General features: G+C 44.2%; 1 protein-coding gene across 1 annotated transcript in view; it reads right to left on the bottom strand.

The window, feature by feature from the left end:
- The window catches only part of LDLRAP1 (low density lipoprotein receptor adaptor protein 1), a 72,448-nt gene that overhangs the window by 40,787 nt on the left and 10,118 nt on the right, over window positions 1-21,543 (bottom strand). The window contains exon 2 of the mRNA XM_039357285.1: window positions 252-394. Within this exon, the coding sequence (XP_039213219.1) occupies window positions 252-394 (143 nt within the window). The remainder of the gene's footprint in view (window positions 1-251; window positions 395-21,543) is intronic.

The raw sequence follows: 21,543 nt of genomic DNA on the forward strand, positions 1-21,543 counted from the left end.
AGTCCACGAGTCATAAAAGAACCAAGGTTGCCTACCCCTGGCTTAGGGAAGCGTTTCTCAACCCTGGCAACTTTAAGATGGGTAGACTTCAACTCCCAGAATTCCCTAGCCAGCATGGCATGGTTGACTGGGGAATTCTGGGAGTTGAAGTCCACCCATCTTAAAGTTGCCAGGGTTGAGAAACACTGGCTTAGGGGCAATAGGAGACAGTTAGCGGGGATGTGCATGGAAAGTGGCTCTTGGTTACTCACTGTTGCCACAATCCTTTTGACAGCAGCAGCAGATAATTCTTCTCCTTTGGGCTGCTCGACCAACGTCACGCCCAGGTACTTCAGGTTGAAGAGCATCCCTTCCAGCAAAGTCTCTCGGGTGTCCGTCCAGTTTTCAGGGAGCTCTATAAAATTAAAAGAACTTTTATTATTACCAAGACAACTTGGAATGACTTTTTGGAAGAACAGAACTGTTGCACAGGAACTCTGGCATTTCCTTGCTAGCCAGGAATAGCCAAACCCAATTTGACGCGGCAGGGGCTGGTTCCTTGCTGTTTCCAGATGGCCTTGTGGAGCTAAGACTGAATGCGTTTCAGCATAGATGGCCATCACAAAATTGTACATTGGCTCCCGGCCGGCCTGGGCCAGGGCCAAGGCAATGGGGGCCGTTCCTCACTGTTTCCAGGATGGCTTCGCAGGCCACATGAAACCATTTCGTGGGCCGCATCCGGCTCCCAGGCCTTGTGTTTGACATGTCTGCTGTACAGTATCCGAGAAGACTCATTTCTAGAAAATGCTTTAGCACAGTGGTTCTCAACCTGTGGTCTGTGGACACCTGGGGGGGCCACGATATTGTCACACCTGAGGGGCCACAATATTGTCTTCAAGCCTTGTCTGCGAAGGCTTGAAGAAATGTTAAGTCTTGGTGGTCCATGGCCATGGACCATGGCCACAAAAGGTATTTAAAGGGGGTCCATAGTGAAGAAAAGGTTGAGGGCCACTGCTTTAGCAAACTCAGAAAGATTTATTCAATGCCTTCCCTTATCATACAAAGTGGCTGCAGTCTCGCTGGAGTGAACAGACAGTGAGGCAGAAGAGGAGGACCTCACTGTGGTTTCAAGAGTGGACAAACCACCAGACATACTTACAACCATGAGGTTGCAGAGATGGACAATGAAATGAAATGGAATGCAATAGAACACTTTCCTGGTTTAAATGGCAGCATCCATTTTTCTTCTTTGCCCTCTCATCAATTACAGTTTTCATGTCAATTAGAAGAGAATATATGTAGCCCAGAGTTGAACTGTGCCGACTTGATACTCTCTGAGCTTGTTTGCTTTCTTGCAGACGTTCTATCACCAAACTAGATAACATCATCAATGCTAGAAGGGAGTGGGTTCTGCTCTTATTTTTATACCCTAATGGCCTGCCCTGTCAGTGTTGGTGGGAGTGTCCTTGGTGGTTCCTCGATTAGCTGTGATTTACTGTTAGCATGTTTGTCTGAGTTGGTAGTTCCTTGATTGGGGTATAGTTTGACTGTTGATCTAGTGTTAATCTTGGTGTAAATCTCTGTTCATATGGGCACTGATTGCTGGTGAGAAGGTATTTTGGTCTTTTGCTTCCTTTGGGGTTTTGTGGTTATCTCTTTTGAGTGGTGTGTAGATATTGTTTATCTCTATGTGCCTGGTGATGGTTATCATCATATCCTGCTAGGTTAAGTAGATCTGAGTACATATGACTCTTGGTTTAACGTGAAGCTCTTGTGGAAAACGAAAGGACTCTTACGAATTCCAGAGGGTTTTAGCAGAGAGATGCATTGCACAGGTTCAGAAGCAATAACACAAGCAATTCTGAACCCCGAGGGCGGGTTCAGACTTCAGTTTTATACTTTCCTTTTCTCAGGAACAAAGGAATACACATTGAAATACACACTGTAATACATTAGGTTCGTTTCTCACGGGTATACAATGGAGAGTTTGCTACATACATTGTATCCAAGTGTAACGCGCATTAGGTTAGTCACATACTACTAACACAGCACTATTTCAGTAATTATGCAGACACATCATTATTCTAGTAATTGTTCATTATTCCACATTAAAGCAGTTTTTGAACTAATTTCAAAACCTTTGTGCAACAGATCAGGTCAGATTCCCAGAAGGAGCGTCTGGGAAGGGAAAGAGAAAAAGTGTTAAAAGTAAATTAAAGAAAGGGTGTTAACATACTTTTGGCTCTGCCTCATCTGTCACTCTCAGTCTGCAACTGACAACACCACACCCTTTAAGCAATACCACCCTTGGCCGGAAAATAAAAGCCTGACCGTGCCAATGTGAAAACTCCTTTGATATTATGGCACAATATAGCTTGGGTTCACACAATACTCTGGAGAGGACTAAAATGAGAACAGTTGGTTGTGGTATGGGAAGCCAGCCAATATTTTAACAAACTGTGGGAATCAGACCATCCTCTTAAGCCACTGATTTGCCTGTAGGCTATATGAACACTATCTCTATGTTTCATTGAGGGCTCAGCATGCCGTATTGGCCCAGCTCATGGACTAAATTGGCTGGGCTCTCTGCCCCCCCAAACAGATCATCTGTGAATAAGTCCTGTTCAAATCAGTAAAATTTATTTTGGAGTAGACACCACCAAGGTTATTTTATATGGACACCCACACCCAATGACCTTTGTCATAACTCGAGGTGCAAATGTGCCTGACACAGAATCTGGCCCAGGGTCGCTGGCTAAGGCAGGATTTGAACTCACACTCCCTTGATTTCTAGCCTGGTGCCTTAACTACTAGACCAGGGGTAGGCAACCTTGGCTCTTTTATGACTCAAGGACTTCAACTCCCAGAATTCCTGAGCCAGCCATGCTGAGGGGAAAGGGAGAGGTTTCCAAGCTGAGCCAGGCTGGCTCAGGAATTCTGGGAGTTGAAGTCCATGAGTCATAAAAGAGCTAAGGTTGGCTACCTCTGGCCTAGGCCTAGGCCGCTTTATGACTCGTGGACTTCAACTCCCAGAATTCCTGAGCCAGCCATGCTGAGGGGAAAGGGAGAGGTTTCCAAGATGAGCCATGTTGGCTCAGGAATTCTGGGAGTTGAAGTCCACGAGTCATAAAAGAGCCAAGGTTGCCTACCCCTGTACTAGACCAAACTGGCTCACTTCTGGTAGTCTCCAGATTGGGAAATGCTCCCTGTTTCCTAACAGTCCTTAACCTGACTTTCATACCAAAATAGCCTTCCTTAATCCAGACCCCTCCAGATGTGCCCAACTCTAAATCCTGTAATCCTCTGTCCACATTGACAGAGTTAAGTGATGAGGTCGAGGAGCAGCCTCTATCTCCAGCAACTAGGATTAAACCTTGTCACATATGTGGTCTACTAATCTTTTACAATGTGCTTTCCCAATGCACTGGATGGGGCTATATAGTCCAGCATATCCTGAGTACAACAGGTTGGAGAAAACTAAAAGCTCAATGGCAGCAATTATAGACAACAGAAAAACCATTCTTTTCTGAAAGCTGTTAATTTTTCTCTCTCACACACACACAATGACTATCTGTACAGAAGAAAACTGCTCTGAACACAGGAATGCCGGACCAAAACTCTTGCACAATTCCCTGGAATTCGCCCACAACAGGCTACACAACTGCACTGACCAAAAATACAGGAAAGAGAGTAAAAATTAGTCTCTAACAAGGGGCTGAAATAAACACAGATGCCGATTCTCTTCTATGATGCTATCAAGAATACCTGAGGGGATGCATCCATGAAGTTGCCAGCAATTGAGTTCAAACGAATTTATCTTTTAGCACAAATTTGAAAGGGGAAAAGACTCAGATGGATATTTTTACCTTTCTGAAAATCCTGGAAACAGATTCACCCTCTAAGCTTTCTATAGCAGGCCAAGGAGATGTAAGAGGTGTGTCCATAAATAGATATTTTTATTATAATCATTGACTAATAAAAATAAAGTAGCAAAGTATGTAAGGTAAAAAAAAATTGAGCAGTTTTAAAGGAAAAGATCAAGATTGAAAAAGTTGAGAAGATTAAGAAGAAGAGAGCCAGCTTGGTATAATGGTCAAGCTGCTGGCCTAAAAACCAGGAGACCGTTAGTTCTAGTTGCACCTTAGGCGTGGAAGCTGGTTGAGTTGACTTTGGGCCAGTCATTCTGTCCTCACAGGGGTTGTTTCAGGGAAAATAGGAAGGAATATTTGGATATTTACTGCCTTGAGTTGTGCTTGAAAAAGCAGGATAAAAATCTAAGAAAAAGCGACTATGATATCTTTATCCATTTTGTAAATAACCATTCCTCACACGACTGTTGCAGCATCGCCAAGGTCATAGGATCAAAATTCGGGCACTTGGCAAAGAACATGTATTTACGGTGGCCGCAACCTCCCAGGGTCATCTGACCACCATTTGCAATCTTCCCAAACAGTTTCTGACAAGCAAAGTCAATGGGGGAAGCCAGATTTGCTTAAGAGCGATGTGATTCACTTAATGACTATAGTGATTTACCTAACGACTCATAAAATCAAGCACCACCAGCAAGCTTCTCACTTAGCAACAGAAGTTCCAGTCCCAATTGTGGTTGTAATGGCCTATTATGACTTGTGGACTTCAGCTCCCAGAATTCCTCAGACAGCATGGCTCAGCTTGGAAGCCTCTCCCTTTCCCCTCAGCATGCCTGGCTGAGGAATTCTGGGACTTGAAGTCCACGAGTCATAAAAGAGCCAAGGTTGCCTACCCCTGGCCTATATCTATAAAGCAGGGTTCCATGATTTCTGGTGACATCTGTCTCCTGGCCTGCCTTCCTTGAAGGCTGACATCCAGGCAGAAAGCTAATATTTCCAACACACTGCAACTCCATTGATGTTTTGGCTGAATGGCTTTTTCAGGCCTCACACAAAAAGCTCACACTTCACACACCTTGAAAGATTATCCTGGGTGGCTCCCATGATGCCATTATTAAAACTAAGTCAAAAGAAAAATATGGACGATACTTCACAAGAAATGAGTTGAACCTTGCTCCACTGGTTGCTGGCTTAATCCAACATGCAATTAAACCAAAAAGGTTTACGGCACCTGTTGCACCATTTTCTTCAACTTATCCTAACCAGCAGATCTCCTCCTTGTGCCAGAGCAAAGAAACATTTAATTATGCAGCTCAATGCAAGCCAAACTGACTTCAATGGGACTTGCAATTAACCAGGTAGCTTCAGGCATTTTCCTGTTTTGAAGGAAGCCCTGGAAGCAACAGGACAGAGATGTCAGCCTTCCTATGTAGTTCACCTACATGGGAAGGCTGACACCTTCCCATCACATAAGCTAATTCTACTACATTGTACAGCTATATTAAGAGAATCTTGCAAGTCTCAAAGTACAGATCTCCCACCGCCTGAAAAGTTAGGAAGCTTCCTTTCTGAGTTTCTTTCTTTGCCCATTATGCAGCTGCAGGCTATGCCATCTCTTATCTGACCGTTCCTTAGGCCAGGGGTAAGTTCCTTGGGAACTTGTAAGACTTGTGGACTTCAACTCCCAGAATTCCCCAGCCAGCTTTCCACAGCCGCAAGTTGTAAAGTTGCTAAGTTTGGAGACCCTGGCCTGGACAGCATATCTCCTCCCCTCCATCTCCCAAGGTCATTCACACATATCATTACAAGGGATTAGGGCAGGGGTAGGCAACCTTGGCTCTTTTATGACTGGTGGACTTCAACTCCCAGAATTCCTGAGCCAGCCATGCTGAGGGGAAAGGGAGAGTTTCCAAGCTGAGTCATGCTGGCTCAGGAATTCTGGAGTTGAAGTCCACCAGTCATAAAAGAGCCAAGGTCCCCTACCTGGGTTAGGGGATTCCCTGTACTTGTACACATATTATAAGATGATTTATCCCAAAACTGTTAACAGTCTCACTTTTAGCTTTAAATAGCCACATGCCACATTTTCAAAGAATAACAGGTGCCACGTTGATTTTGGAAAGCTGATCTTCTTTTCCGAATCTTCTTAGAAAGTTGTGTTGGTGAAACAGAGAAATGAATCACGAATGGACAAAGGTATGCCTAGGGCTAAATTTGCACATGGTGCCTATAAACAGTTGCAAGGTTTTCCGCCAGGGAATGAATTTTGATAGGGATGAACAGCGCTTACACAGAGCAGAAGGAACAGCTGGGATTGGCAAAGACAAGTGCATTAACTTGATTGCTTTTCGTTTTGATATCAATCAGTGGATTTAATGCTCAGGTTTGCACTATTACATTTCGAAGATGGAAAGTACCACTATGAAAAGGCAACAAGTTCAGAGGCTGCGTGGCCATTATGTTGAGTCAAGCTGGACATCCATGTTGATCATCACCCACTTATTCCTCAGCCTCATCGACATTTTCACTGGGGTTTTTTTTTTTCTGGATCCAAAAAAAGCCACCAATAACTTTACAGTTAGATGCTGGATAGAATTAGCTGCACTCATAACCCCGACATAAACATATTTATGGATAGATTTCTAGGTGTACAATATGTATGCATAACAGTTATAAAACTATCTCACCCCATTATCTGTGGGCGATTTACAAACATTCAGATAATGGTGAAAACTCTTCTGAAAACTCTTTTTGAACAATTTAAAATTCTGAAAATCTTTTTTTCTGACAATGTTCATTTTGAACGTCTCGAACTGCATCAAGGAGGGGATTTTCACAAACTTTAGCTGCAGTTTGTTCCATTATTTAAGCCCTATTTAGAAAAAAAAACCTTTGATCTTGTTGTTGTTAGTTGTGAAGTCGTGTCCTATGCATCGCGACCCCATAGACAGCGTTCCTCCAGGCCTTCCTGCCCTCTACCTTCTTCTGGAGTCCATTTAAGCCAGTGTTTCTCAACCTTGACCATTTTAAGGCATGTGGACTTCAACTCCCAGAATTCCACAGCCAGCATTGCTGGCTGTGGAATTCTGGGAGTTGAAGTCCACATGCCTTAAAATGGTCAAGGTTGAGAAACACTGATTTAAGCTCACATCTACTGCTTCAGTGACTCCATCCAGCCACCTCATTCTCTGTCGTCCCCTTCTTCTCTTGCCCTCAATCTTTCCCAGCATCAGACTCTTCTCCAGTGAGTCCTTCCTTCTCATTAGGTGGCCAAAGTACTTGAGTTAATTTTGATCTACAATATATCTATGCAGGACTTAAATGGAAAAATGCAAAAAGACACTTAAAGTGCTGTTTGGGATCAAACATGTCATGAGGCTTCCTGGTTTCTGGCCATCTTCCACAACTTACTAGGGTTATTATGGCTCAGCAGAGATTAATACCGAAACCTAGAAATGATCAGAAATGAACTCTCAGACAAAAGCAGATTCATTTCTACAACTAGAGGCCATTCCATAGTAAATGTCCCAGAGAGGTAGCCCTTGTTTTATAATAATTCGTTTATCAATTGCTCAAAGTTACAATGGCATTGAAACAAGTGATTTACTGCTGGCCCTCTCACTTAACAACTGTTGCAGCAACTCCAGTCCTCAGATCAAAATTCAGGCACCTGGCAAATATTTATGATGGTTTCAGCGTTTCAAGGTCATGTCATTGCTATTTGCAACCTTCCCAGCTAGCTTCCACCAAGCATAGTCAATGGGGGAAGTTTGATTTGCTTAAAAACAGGGGTCTTCAAACTTGACCCTTTTATGACTTGTGGACTTCAACTCCCAGAATTCCTCAACCAGGCATGCTGGCTGAGGAATTCTGGGAGTTGAAGTCTACAAGTCATAAAAGGGCCAAGTTTGAAGACCCCTGGCTTAACAGAACAGAACTGAATAGAGTAACAGAGTTGGAAATGACCTCGGAGGTCTTCTAATCCAACCCCTTGTTCAAGCATTACACCATTCCAGACAAGTGGCTGTCCTATCTCTCCTTAAAACAGTGGTTCTCAACCTGTGGGTCGGGACCCCATTTGGGGTCGAACGACCATTTCACGGGGGTCGCCAAACAAGGCTGTCCGCCATTTTTCCCCCTTTTCTTTGGCCACGCCCCTGGTACCCGGTGATGTATAAGTGGTTGGGGGTCACCACAACATGGGGAACTGTATTATGGGGTCGCGGCATTAGAAAGGTTGAGAACCACTGCCTTAAAAGCTTCCAGTGATGGAGGACCCACAATTTCTGGAGGCAAGCTATTCCACTGGTTAACTGTCCTTACTGTTACAAAGTTTTGGCTTAGTTCTAGGTTGCTTCTCTCTTTGGTTAGTTTCCATCCCTTGTTTCTTGTCCTGCCTTCTAGTGCTTTGGAAATAGGTTGACGCCCTCTTCTTTGTGGCAGCCCCTCAAACCACATGGTTCATTTACCACTGCAGTGATGGCAAAAAAGATATAAAATCTTACTTAATAATTGTCTTGCTTAGTAATGGAAATTGTGGTCCCAATTATAATCATAACAGGAGGACTGCCTGAATTACCTTTTTTCATGGTCTATTATAATTACCATAGATCAAAACTGCCCCCTTTACATTTGACAATGCATCCATGAGTAGAAACTGAACTATCCACCCAAAGCATTGTTTTATTCATAACATCCTGTGAATAACCATGGAGAATCATGATTTGTCCCTAACTTTTGGAAGAGATGGTGATCGGTGATCAATGAAGTTGGCGTATTTAACATTCTTTTGAGAAAAGGCAGAGAAGACACAGGTGATATTACATTATTACCTCGACTGTCTTCACTTCAATACTGTCACAGATTCTCCAGTGTTCCCTCTTACAGGATCCTATTCCATCAATTACTGTGACAGATCTGTGAATCTCCCAGGTTGACAAGTTTTGAACCAGCTGTCACCCAGTCTTCCAAAATCCCAGTCTAATGCAGATACTCTCACTTAATAAATAAATTCAAAGGCTGAGTACTAAAAGGTATTTCCTGATGGCAACAGTTGTTAAGCAGTGGAAGAGCCTATTCAGAAAAGAGGTAGATACCTGTCAGAGATCACTCATTGAATTGTTTCTCCACCTTGGCTAGTTGAAGAATCTGGACTTCAACTTCCAGAATTCCCCAGCCAGCCCTGTTAGCTGGGGAATTCTGGGAGTTGTGGTCCAGACCTCTTCAAATTCCTACGGGTGAGAAACACACAGTGCTACCACACTGTTTCTCAAGCTTGGCAATGGAAGTCCCCACATCTTAAAGTTGCCAGCTTTAACAAACCCCAACAGGGAGGATTTCAACTCATACCTTCTGACTCTTTATGATGAAACTGGCAAATTCCAGAGATGTACAAGTAGTCCTTGACTTACGGCCACAATTGGCATCAGAAGCTCCATTGCTAAGCAAGGCAGTTGTTAAATGAGTCATGCCCGACTCATTTTTTTTTTTTTTGCCACAGACATTAAGCAAATTGCTGTAGTTGTTCTGTGATTTACACAGTAGTTAAGCAAACTCAGCTTAACTGAGTTTGCTGACTTTGCTTGTTGGAAGCTGACTGGGAAGGTTGCAAATGGTAATAACATGACTCTAGGTTGCTGCAGCCATCATAAATGCATGGTAGTTACCAAGCACATGAATTTTGATCATGTGACCCTGATGAGAATGCTACAATGGTTCTAAGTGTGAGGACCAGTCATAAGTCACTTTTTCAGGGCCACTGTAACTTTGCATGATGACTAAACAGAATGTAGAACATAGAGTAATGGAAGGGACCTTGGAGGTGTCTAGTCCAGGGGTCTTCAAACTTGGCCCTTTTATGACTTGTGGACTTCAACTTCCAGAATTCCTCAGCCAGCCCTGGCTGGCAGAGGAATTCTGGGAGTTAAAGTCCATAAGTCATAAAAGGGCCAAGTTTGAAGACCCCTGGTCTAGTCCAACCCCATTTGAACAGGAAACCCTATACCCATGTCAGACAAAGAGCTGTCCAGTCTCTTAAAAGCCTCCAGTGATGGAAGCACCTATTTCTGAAGGCAAGCCATTCCACTGGTTAATTGTTCTCGCTGTTAGGAAGTTTCTCCTTAGTTCTAGGTTGCTTCTCTCCTTGATTTGTTTCCATCCATTGTTTCTTGTCTTGCCTTCTGGGTGCTTTGGAAAAAGTTGACCCTCTCGTCTTTGTAGGAGCCCCTCCAATATTGGAAGACTGCTATCATGTCTCCCGTAGTCCTTTTTTTCACTAGACTAGACATACCCAATTCCTGCAACTGTTCTTCGTATGTTTTAGCCTCCAGCCCCCTAATCATCCTTCTTGCTCATTGTAAGTTGAAGACTTCCTGTATTCTATCTCTTGAAGAGAAGTAAATATTGAGAATCTGAAATAAAGCCTTTCGTGAAGGAAGAGCTCAACTAGAGAGCTTTCTCCACAGGAAGGATAGTTTTGCCTAATCCCAAACAAACAGACAACATATTGTTCTGCCATTTGACTTCTGCGTTTCCTTAAATAAATCTACACAAACCTCTCTATGGCTTTTATCAGTAGTTTATTCTAATATACGTACCTTTGTAAATAATTTTACAGAATATATGTATTTCTCAGCTTCCCCCCTTTTATACATTATTTTCCTAAGTATACCCGGTTTGTAAAATTATCCTTAACATATGCTTTTTAAGGCATTTTTGAACAATCTATTTAGCAGAATCCATGAAAAGAATCATTTTTGAAGTATAATAACTGTGTTTCAGTTGAGATCCTGTATCAAGCGGGAAAAACTGAATTCATATTCAAATGTAAATCAGACAGATCTGCCTCCCATGCTAGGAAGGGGAACTGGATGCATGAAAGACAAAGGATACACTACAATAAAGCAAAAAACAAAACACTAGTGATTTGGGGATTTGTCTAGAAAATCCTGATCTTTATGGCTGAAAGTAATTCCCAATGATGCATTTTAGCAGAACTATAAAATAATTTAAGATGAGGGAACAGACTAAGACTGGAGAAATATTTAATATACCTGGATCCCAACAATTAATATAGAGATACTTCAGCTTTTTTTTTTTCCCATTCCCTTATCCATACAGACATTTCAATTTCACCCCAGTGGCTTCCAGGGTCTAGCCACTGGACTAGTAAAGTTACATTTGGGTTAAATGATTTCTGATTAACAATGAGACATTTCTTATTTATTTAGGACACTTGGACACTTTTATCCTAGGCATCAGCAGCAGGATCTCCAAAGAAGCTTACTGAAGATTAAATTGAACAAGGTGTTATTTGCAGTATCCATACAAAAATCTAGGCCAGTGGTTCTCAACCTTTTTAATGCCGCAACCCCAACCGGTCGTAAGTCGAGGACTACCCAACCGGTTGCAAGTCAAGGACTACCCAACTGGTCATAAGTCGAGGACTTTCCCTGCCCGGGAGCGCCGTGCATGCATGGTACCGCCCCCTGCGCCGGCCGAGGCGTAGCTGGCAAGCGGCAGAGACGGCGCAGGCCGACCACCGGCTGGGCCACCAGCTGGCCCAGCCCAAGGGAGGTAAGGCACCCGCCAGGCCCCACGCGCGCCAGCAACCCTCCCTGCGCCCGCCGGCCTCCCACCTCCCACCCCTGGCCCTCTTTTACTTATATTTTTAGTAGTTGCTCAGCAGGGAGGGGTGGAAGCTTCCAGACAGCTCGCCTTCGTTGCAGACAACTTGCAGCCCTGTTTGCAGAATGGGACTTTTGGCGGGCTCAGCAGGGCAGAGACAGCCTCGACAATTCCTATTGGCTTTGGAAAGCCAATAGAATTAGACTCTATTCAAGAGAGTCTATTCTATTGGCTTTCAAAAGCCAATAGAATAAAAGGGAGTAGCACAGCCAAGGAAAAGGGGGAAAAAAATGGCGGACTGCGTTGTTTGGCGACCCCCGTGAAATGGTCGTTCGACCCCAAATGGGGTCCCGACCCGCAGGTTGAGAACCACTGTTCTAGGCTCTCTTCCAATCTTGCTCCATTTCATGCATTTGTTAAGGGAAGTTCTCACGGCTCAGGTTCTACAATTTAGTGGAGAGCTCACTTTATATGTAGGATGCATCCTAACAGATCACCCATAAATGGAAGACTCATTAAAGCTGGACCACCAGTCTGAACCTACAGAGCTGAGACAAACCACATTACAGGTAATCCTCAACTTACAACCGCAACTGGATCAGAATTTCCACTGCTAAGCGAGGCAGATGTTAAGTGAGTCACTTCTGGTTTAATGACTGTGCCAGAATCTCCATCCTTGGGCTTGGCACCTTGCTGGGTTCCTGCCATCAAAGGGGAAGGGAGGGGGGAGGCATTTGGGGTAATCCACACCTGTGTATCTAATGGTGGGAAATGGGGAGGGGGAATTGACAATGGAAGAAGACCAGATCACCAAACCGGCTTGTAGCAGGATCTTCAAGGCCGTTTGCCCTGAGACTGGGATGTAACCAGTTCCACACCTCAGAATTTCTCAAAACATCATACCAGCATCACCTTGACTGGCTGGGGGACTGGTCATGGGGGAAGGGATTGGGTGTTAGAAAGAATGGCTTTGTATTTTGTGCGGGAACACCAGATTCCGCCTGAGTTTACCGCAACCAGTTTCTTTCAGTAAAAGTCCCTTTGCTTCAACTAAAGGAAGTCACGAGTCTTGCTTTCCTGAGGGAGCAAACTGGGACGGGTCTGACATTCTGCTTTTTGCCATGCTTATTAAGCAAATCACTGCAATTTTTAAGTGAGTCAGGCCGTCATTTAGTGCAGAGGTTCTTAACCTTTTTGAACGAATCGCCCCCTTGAGCCAATGAGGAAGTTGTCATCGCCCCCCTCCCCCAACATAACCTCTCAATCACAACATAGGAAATAATTCTTCAATTTATGCAAACACTTGTTTTGTTTTCTTTAAAATTGTCATCAGGACATATCGATGCAAATAATTTATTTCCAGCCTTTTCCCCATATCTCAACTGTGTGAAAAATTTTGGTGCCACCCGTCACTTTGTTCCCAAACTTCGTGATACATGTATTTCATTATTATCTTAGTTATTCAAGACACTTAAATGTAATGACCACTGAAAACAAAATTCAATTGCAAGAAAGTGAAATGCCTGAAAAGAAAAACAGTAATATTTAATGATTTAATTACAAATGAAATTTAAGACGCAAAAAGAAATATAAAAAGGGTAGAGGCTGCTGCGCAACGCGCATGAAGATAAGTGATGCGTATTCAAATATGTATGGCGTTCTGTACTGAAGCTAGCTGGAGGAACATTTGAAAACACAATTCAATCCACTAATAGCGAGCGATCTGATGTTTTTGTACAACAGATATACAGCGATTCACTGTACGAAAAAGTCTCAAAAGTGTCCTCAAAACTTCTCGCTCCATCGCCCCCATATTGCCCCCTTTTTGTTCCATTGCCCCCCTGAAAGTGGTTAAGAACCACTGATTTAGTGAACCTGGCTTTTCCCATTGACTTCGTTTGTCAGAAGATGGCTGGGAAGGTTGCAAACGGCGATCGTATCACCCCGGGATGCTGCAACTAATATAAACAGGTGCTGGTTGCCAAGTGATCAGATGACTGTGGGAATGCTGCAACAACTGTAAGTGCAAGGACTGGCTGTAAGTCACTTTTTTCAGCGCTGTTGTACTATAAGTTCCAATGGTCACCAAATAAACGGTCGTAAATCAAAGATTACCTGTCTAATCAGAACATAAGGCAAGCAGAGTACTGTGACTGGAATCAATGGAACGGTTAAAACAGCTCCTCCTTCGCTGTTCCCAGAGTATATCTATATAGTTATGCAGATAATTGCTTTAGTCTGGCAAAATTGATGCCGCACCCCAAAATTCAAGAACACTTTTGAGTAGTTTCTTTTCTTGTTCTTTACCAATAGACAACTCTTGCCAGATTAGGTATGTTCACCACCTTGAGTTATATACAAAAAGATGGGATTAAAAATCTAAGAACAATACAAGCTTGGCTGGCTGAGGAATTCTGGGAGTTGAAGTCCACAAGTCATAAAAGGGCCAATTGTGAAGACCCCTGCTTTATTTTAACCCCTTCCTACCAATCAAGCTTTCCAAGCTCTACTATCTCTTTGCCCTCCAGAAAGTGATCCCTCCTTCCTGGGATTCCAGACTGCCGTTTCACCACAATTGTTTAGGTATCTGTTTACGGAGGGTTCCCACTGAGCCAACCCAGTTACAAAAGAGTTCACAAGCAGGAGAGACAGGTCAGAGCAGCGGTTCTCAACCTATGGGTCACGACCCCATTTGGGGTCGATCGACCATTTCACGGGGGTCGCCAAGCAAGGCTGTCCGCCATTTTTTTCCCCTTTTCCGGCGGGTGCCTTACCTCCCTTGGGCTGGGCCAGCTGGTGGCCCAGCCGGTGGTCGGCCTGCTCCGTCTCTGCCGCTTGCCAGCTACGCCTCGGCCAGCGCAGGGGGCGGCACCACGCATGCGTGGCGCTCCCGGGCAGGGAAAGTCCTCGACTTATGACCGATTGGGTAGTCCTCGACTTACGACCGGTTTAGTCCTCGACTTACGACCGGTTGGGGTCACGGCATTAAAAAGGTTGAGAACCACTGGGTCAGAGGACTCTGGATTGGGGTGTACACATTTCCACAGGCTCTGCAAAAGCTCCCTAACCACTGCACTTTGTTCCTCGTCCCTCTCAGATTTTCAGTCCTCAGCATGGACATCCAAGAGATGGATGCCGAAGGCAGATGGAGAAAGGCAGCCAGTGATTCAGAGTCTTTCAATGTGATCCCACAGCAGGAAATGCTCAACACAGGAAAGCCACAGAGGAAGGAATGCTGCAACAATAGGATAGAGCAACAGCACTCCTCATATATCTTGACTGCTGATAGCAGAAGTCAAAAGACTCAAAGCTGACCACACCCTTCAGTTTGAGATGCAAAGGGGTTCCACCCACAACACCCTGCACATTATAAAATGGGGAGTAAAGATAAACATAACCCCAGGGTGCTAGACAAACAAAAACTAAGCTTCAAAACTGAGCTACTCAAGGTGAGGGGGAATAGCCTGCAGCCCCAGTTCCACCAATCTCCTTTAACCTTCTTTTTACAGCCAATTGATCCCCTTTGATCCTGACTGCATCCTTTCCCTAATTAAATTAATAAACAAAACAACTGGCTTGGCCTGGCCTGTCCATTGCTGCTGCTGCATCTTCATCAGTGAAATGTTATTTTGTTTATTCATTAAGTTTGTACTCGTGAAACAATTCAGAACTAGAAACTTTGCAGACATAACTCTCTATAAATCCTGATCCATTTTCTCCATGCCCAAGTGAGAAAGAAAGGACTGTCAAAGCAAAACAACAACAACAACAACGAATTTCTTGAGGGTCAACAATGGGCAGCAATCACAATTTAAGCAAAACCAGCCAACAGAAACATTTCACCAAGTGTGTGTGTGTGTGTGTGTGTGTGTGTGCCTTCAAGTCAGTGTTGACTCCTGGCAACTGCTTGGACAAGTTCTTACAGTTTTCATGGCCAGGGAAAGGGGTTTCCAAAAATGGTTTGCCATTGCCTCCTTCCCAGGACTGAGAGAGGAGGACTCAGCCAAGGTCACTCAGTTGGACAAAAGTCCAAAAGTGGCATTAGAACTCATGGTTTCTTGGTTTCTGTCCTGGTGTCTTCACCATCACACCACACTGGCTCTCCCAAATGTGGCAGGTCCCAAAAAGCTGAGCAGGAATGCACCTGTGAGCACTTGGACAACCCCCCCCCCCCCCGAAATTCCCAGAGCTATGAAGTAGATCAGTGTTTCTCAACCTTGACCATTTTAAGGCATGTGGACTTCAACTCCCAGAATTCCACAGCCAGCATTGCTGGGAGTTGAAGTCCACATGCCTTAAAATGGTCAAGGTTGAGAAACACTGATAGTAGATGGAGAAGACCCATCCCTAAAAAAAAACGAGAGAGCAATCATTTCCCTCCCATTGGCAACCTCAATTTCATGATGTTATGTCAATCATTTCCATCCTGGTTATGAACAAACGCTTTTAAAAGTTAGACCTGGCTGGAAAAGTTTCAAGTAGTTCTCTGCACCTCTAACGAAGAGGGATTTTTCACTCACCTAGAACTGTCAGAGCTATTATTAAACATTAATTAAAGACCCGTTTTTAGAAAAGTTAGGGAGGAGGCAAGAACCGTTTGCATTAATTTTTGTGATTCATTGCATCCTTTCCATCCATTGACAAATTCTCTGTTTGACTTGTGAAAATTTAAAATTACAATAAGCATATACAAGAACATTAAACAGCCAATTAGGAAAAGCAGCATTAACACAGTGAGATGAATTATTATCCATAAATGCTGAATATCATACATCATCATCACGTGAAGTGTTAATACCACTTTACAATGCCTTGGTAAGTACACTTGAAATACTGCATCCAGTTTTGATCACCATGATGTAAAAAAGATGTTGAGACTCTAGAAAGAGTACAGAGAAGAGCAACAAAGATGATTAGGGGACTGGAGGCTAAAACATATAAAGAACGGTTGCTGGAATTGGGAGTGTCTAGTTTAATGAAGAGAAGGATGAGGGGGGACAGGATAGCAGTGTTCCAATATCTCAGGGGCTGCCACAAAGAAGAGGGAGTCAAGCTTTTTTCCAAGGCGCCTGAAGGCAGGACAAGAAGCAACGGATGGAAACGAATCAAGGAGAGAAGCAACCTAGAACTAAGGAGAAACTTCCTGATAGTTAGAACAATTAACCAGTGGAACAACCTGCCTCCAGAAGTGGTCAATGCTCCAACACTGGAAATTTTTAAGAAGAGACTGGACAGCCATTTGTCCGAAATGGTATAGGGTTTCCTGCCTGAGCAGGGGGTTGGACTAGATGACCTCCAAAGTCCCTTCCAACATTATTATTATTATTATTATTATTATTATTATTATTATTATTATCCATATAAAATTAAAAGGCTAAGGAAAAGATATAATTTTTTGAGTGGGGGTGCTGGGAATTATATTGCATAGAATATAAGTGAACCTTCTATGGGAGAAATATATTCTGTACTAAACAAAGATCTCAGATAGTGAGGAGCCTTGGAAGAAAATTCTTTAAGACTCCAGTACAGGTTCAGAGATGAAGTCTTATTTTTAGAACCAATGATATGGATTTGCCTGGCTAGGCAATGTGACAGAGATAGGACTGCAAAAATAGAATCAAAAGACTACATATCGTCCACAATTTCAGACCTCTGTGGTTTAAATTAATAGAAAAAAAAATCAGAGTCTTGCTGGATTCATGCAACCTGCTAAGCAGTCATGTGATTTGTTTGGTTTCTAGCTTTATGTGTTGTGCAAACCCAGCTAACTAGCATTCCTGTTTAAACCATGGCTTAATGCAATTATGTAAACCCGAACGGTGACCACAGATTGCTAGATAAAGAGTGAAAAAATGAGGGAAACAGAGAACATGATGAGAAAGGATTTCGAAATATTGGTGATGGGGCAACTGAAAAAGAGAACCGTAGTAAATTCCTGAAAAATAAGAGAACAGCACACTGTAAGTTCAGAACTAGGTATCTATGTCTGCTCTAACAAAGAGGAGTAGAGGTGACATGAGAGCAGCATTCCAAAACTTGAGGGACTATCCCAGACCAGGGGGTCAACTTATTCTCCAAAGTACTTGAAGGCAGGATCATTAAAGAGAGATCAAACCTAGAACTAAGGAGAAATTTCCTGGCAGAAAAATTAATCAGTGGAATGGCTTGTCTCCAGAAGTTGTGGGTGCTCCATCACTAGATGTTTTCAAGAAGAGATGGGACAGCCATTTGTCCAGAATGGTATAGGCCGCAGTGATGGCGAATCTTTTAGAGACCGAGTGCCCAAACTGCAACCCAAAACCCACTTATTTATTGCCGGGTGCCAGGTGGGCGTGGCTCATTAGATGGGCGTGGCTGTGGTGGTCATGGCAGACTGGGTGGGTGTGGCCAAGGTAGGCATGGTCACCTCGATGTTGCTCGTGGGGAGGGAGCCTGTGGGGGCTGGGCAGGGTTGGGGGAGATCCAGGGGGGGTCTCTGGCAGATGGGGCAGTGGGCAGGAGGCTCGTCCTGCGGGGTGAGGCGAGGCAAGGCGAGGCAGGACGGGGGTGCCATTGTCACAGGGCAAGGTGAGGCCGGGGCAGCTGCTGCCTGACACCATCGGCCCCTGCACACAGAGGCCAGCGAGCGCATGGGTGCTGGGATGCAACTAGCCACGTGGGACCTCAGCGAGTTAGCGGGCAGTTGGTTGAAGAGGAATAGTTGCCATCTCCGGAGCATGGCGCTCATACCCACAGAGAGGGCTCTGAGTGCCGACTCTGGCACGTGTGCCATAGGTTCGCCAGCACTGGCTAGGGCCTCCTGTTTGAGCAGGGGCTGGACTACAAGACCTCCAACGTCCTTTCCAATCCTATTATTCTTTGTTCTGCTTGCCTTTTGGACCAATAGCACTGCTATGTCTAGAAAATAATCAATCCATTGTCAGTCACAGTTTCATGGGAAACCCTCCCTTGGATTGCTTTCTGGAAGACTGAGCACTTGGAGGCGTGCATCTCAAACGTCTGTTTTTATGTATCAGACAAGCAGCAAGCAGTTCAGGCAATGTTTTAAATAGGTTGCATTTCCGAGAAGAAAAAAAAACTACAAGAATCTCATAACGTGGCAATTTTTCAGCCAAGGAGATAATAACCAAGAACAAACTTTGCATGCACTTCAGGACTAGAAATTGTAGTTATGCCAGTTATCCTGACTTAAATGCCTGAAATGTTTCTGCTTGCTATTTATTCCCTTATGGAGGTTAAAGAAACTTGAGTCAACCGCTCCTAAAGAAATGGAGAATTTCACTCGTTTCTGAAATGACTCCATCAGCTTTACATTATGACTTTCTTTCTTGTGGTCCTTTGCTTGATCCAAGTCAACTCAACTGCCATAGAGTAGTAGGCTAGTTGTCCATAGGAGACTTCTAAAGGCAAAATCTATTACCTTGATCTACAAAATAATCCTTGAAGTAAGACTTGCAGATGACTTACCATAATCTTCTCAAGGTTGAGGCCCTCCCTCCCTAACAATTGAAGCTAGAACTCCTTGACAACCTATGTTTGATGGGAATAGTAACAGTCCCAACAACCTGAAGGACAGAAGGATGCAGAAGGCCAGCATTTAAGCATCAAAGAATTCATATTTGCTCCTTAAATATTACTATAATAAGATTAAGCGGCCAGGCTGAAAAGACTTTTTGGACACAAAAATACCAAGGGGAGGAGTGTATGTTATGTATTTCTTAGAAGACTAGCAGCTCTTTCCTTTGGCTTTGGGTACAACAGCCTGCCTGCTGTGTAGAGTCAACCAAAGACAAGAAATGGCAGAATATTCTTCATTCTGAACAAGAGGCGAAAATTTTATTGTACAAACTTCTGCAGAGACAGGAAAAAAGTGGAAAGGACTAGAGACAAATCCCTAGCACACCGTTAAAAAGATTCTGACTTAGCACATTCCCCGCATACCAACTTTCTATTTAAAGGCAGAGGTGATTTTACACTTACAAAGAAAAACAGACAGAAAAAGGAAACTCTTAAAAACTCACTACCACTCAGAACTTGCATCATTCTTTCTACCGCTTTGTGCTTCTCTGGTATATTGAAATAAGGCCACAGGGAAAGCAAGAGACATTTCCTTAAACAAGCGGTTCTCAACCTGTGAGTCACGACCCCTTTGGGGGTCGAATGACCCTTTCACAGGGGTCACCTAAGACCATCGGAAAACACATATTTCTGATGGTCTTAGGCAGTGTTTCCCAAACTTGACCATTTTAAGGCATGTGGACTTCAACTCCCAGAATTCCACAGCCAGCATTGCTGGCTGTGGAATTTTGGGAGTTGAAGTCCACATGCCTTAAAATGGTCAAGTTTGGGAAACACTGGTCTTAGGAACAGGGACCCCGCTCCTCTATCCGTCTCCGCACGGCTTCAAGCGGGAGGCCATTGCAGCGCCGGATTCGTTTCTGTCAAGCATCTCCTAAGAGAGGCTGCACTGCTTCGTGGCCCTTTCCGCGGAGGAGGCTGAACTAAGCTCTGCCGGCGCTGTCGCCCTCTTGGCTCTCTCTCTCTCGCTCTCTCTACCCGCCTGGGAGCTTCTCCAACCAGGCTGGCGGACCTGGTGGAGCGGCCTTTCTGCGCCTCCTCCCCAGCCAGCTGGAGCCGGGCAGGCAGGCAACCTTCGGAAGTGAGGCGAGGACAGGCAAGGCGTGCTGAGTTCCAGGCGCGGCGGGTGAATGGACAGCGGCGGTGCGCACCTGGAGAACCCTTAGGGTTGGGGGTCACCACAACATGAGGAACTGTATTAAAGGGTCGCGGCATTAGGAAGGTTGAGAACCACTGCCTTAAACCTTTCTTCAGTACAATCTCAATTCCAAGCATAAAGCCCAACTTCTGATGAACAGGCAAGCCTAATCCACCCAAAATTGCTCTCCTGTGCAAAACTTGGACAAATCTAAGCTCCAGCACAATGACCAGCCATTTCAGTTCAGCTTGTGCAAGATTGTGGCTCTGAATTAAACTCTCTTGACCAACTCAAACCCATGCAGCCTACCCTGGTTCAGCTTGCTTTGGCTTAACACAAGCACAGGACTGAGGACGGGAATGAAGGCAGCTAAAACTTTACCGGAAACTTCTGAAGAATTGTCAAGGACTGAAAACAACAGAGGTCTGCAAGATAAGAAACCATCTGGCTGGTTAATTTTGAAGGCCCTTTACTGTGTGTCCTTGTCCTTTCCTCAAGCTTCCCACCAAAAGTGACATTTCAAAGACAGTCAAAAGAAACAGGGCAAGGTCCTCCTTTGAAGGTCAACATGGACTTGCCTAGCTAGCAGAATCATAAGATGTTTAAACATTGTCCAGTGTGCATCTTTCTTCAAGTAAATGAAGTGCCATTTGGTTTCAGTTAGTGGGTGCTTCCCTTTATATCAGTGGTTCTCAACCTGTGGGTTGGGACCCCATTTGGGGTCGAACGACCACTTCACGGGGGTCGCCAAACAACGCAGTCCGCCATTTTTCCCCCCTTTTCCTTAGCTGTGCTACTCCCTTTTATTCTATTGGCTTTTGAAAGCCAATAGAATAGACTCTCTTGAATAGAGTCTAATTCTATTGGCTTTCCAAAGCCAATAGGAATTGTCCAGGCTGTCTCTGCCCTGCTGAACCCGCCAAAAGTCCCATTCTGCAAACGGTGCTGCGCCAGTTGAGTAGTCCTCGACTTACGACCAGTTGAGTAGTCCTCGACTTACGACCGGTTGGGGGTCGCGGCATTAAAAAGGTTGAGAACCACTGCTTTATATCATTCACAAATGTAAGGTGTTGCTTGATCAGTAAGAACTATTCCCAACCAGGTACAGAGCAGAGACACTAACCTTAAAAATGAAACATTTATGTCTTTTTAACATATACAAAACCATCTCAGTGGGGACAAGCTCTTTACCAAGCGTAGCCTTGAATAGTTATCTTAAGTCAGATAGGCAACCTAAGAACTGATTGAATATGGCCTTCAATCTAATTTATGAGTATTTTGCAAGAAACCAAACTACTTGCCTTTTCCGTTAGATACCTGCTGAGAGGCAGAAATGAAGGGAAGCAAAAGGAA

The sequence above is a fragment of the Crotalus tigris genome, unplaced genomic scaffold (assembly GCF_016545835.1).
Source record: "Crotalus tigris isolate CLP2741 ecotype Arizona unplaced genomic scaffold, ASM1654583v1 scf7180000018884.865410, whole genome shotgun sequence".
NCBI lineage: Eukaryota > Metazoa > Chordata > Lepidosauria > Squamata > Viperidae > Crotalus > Crotalus tigris.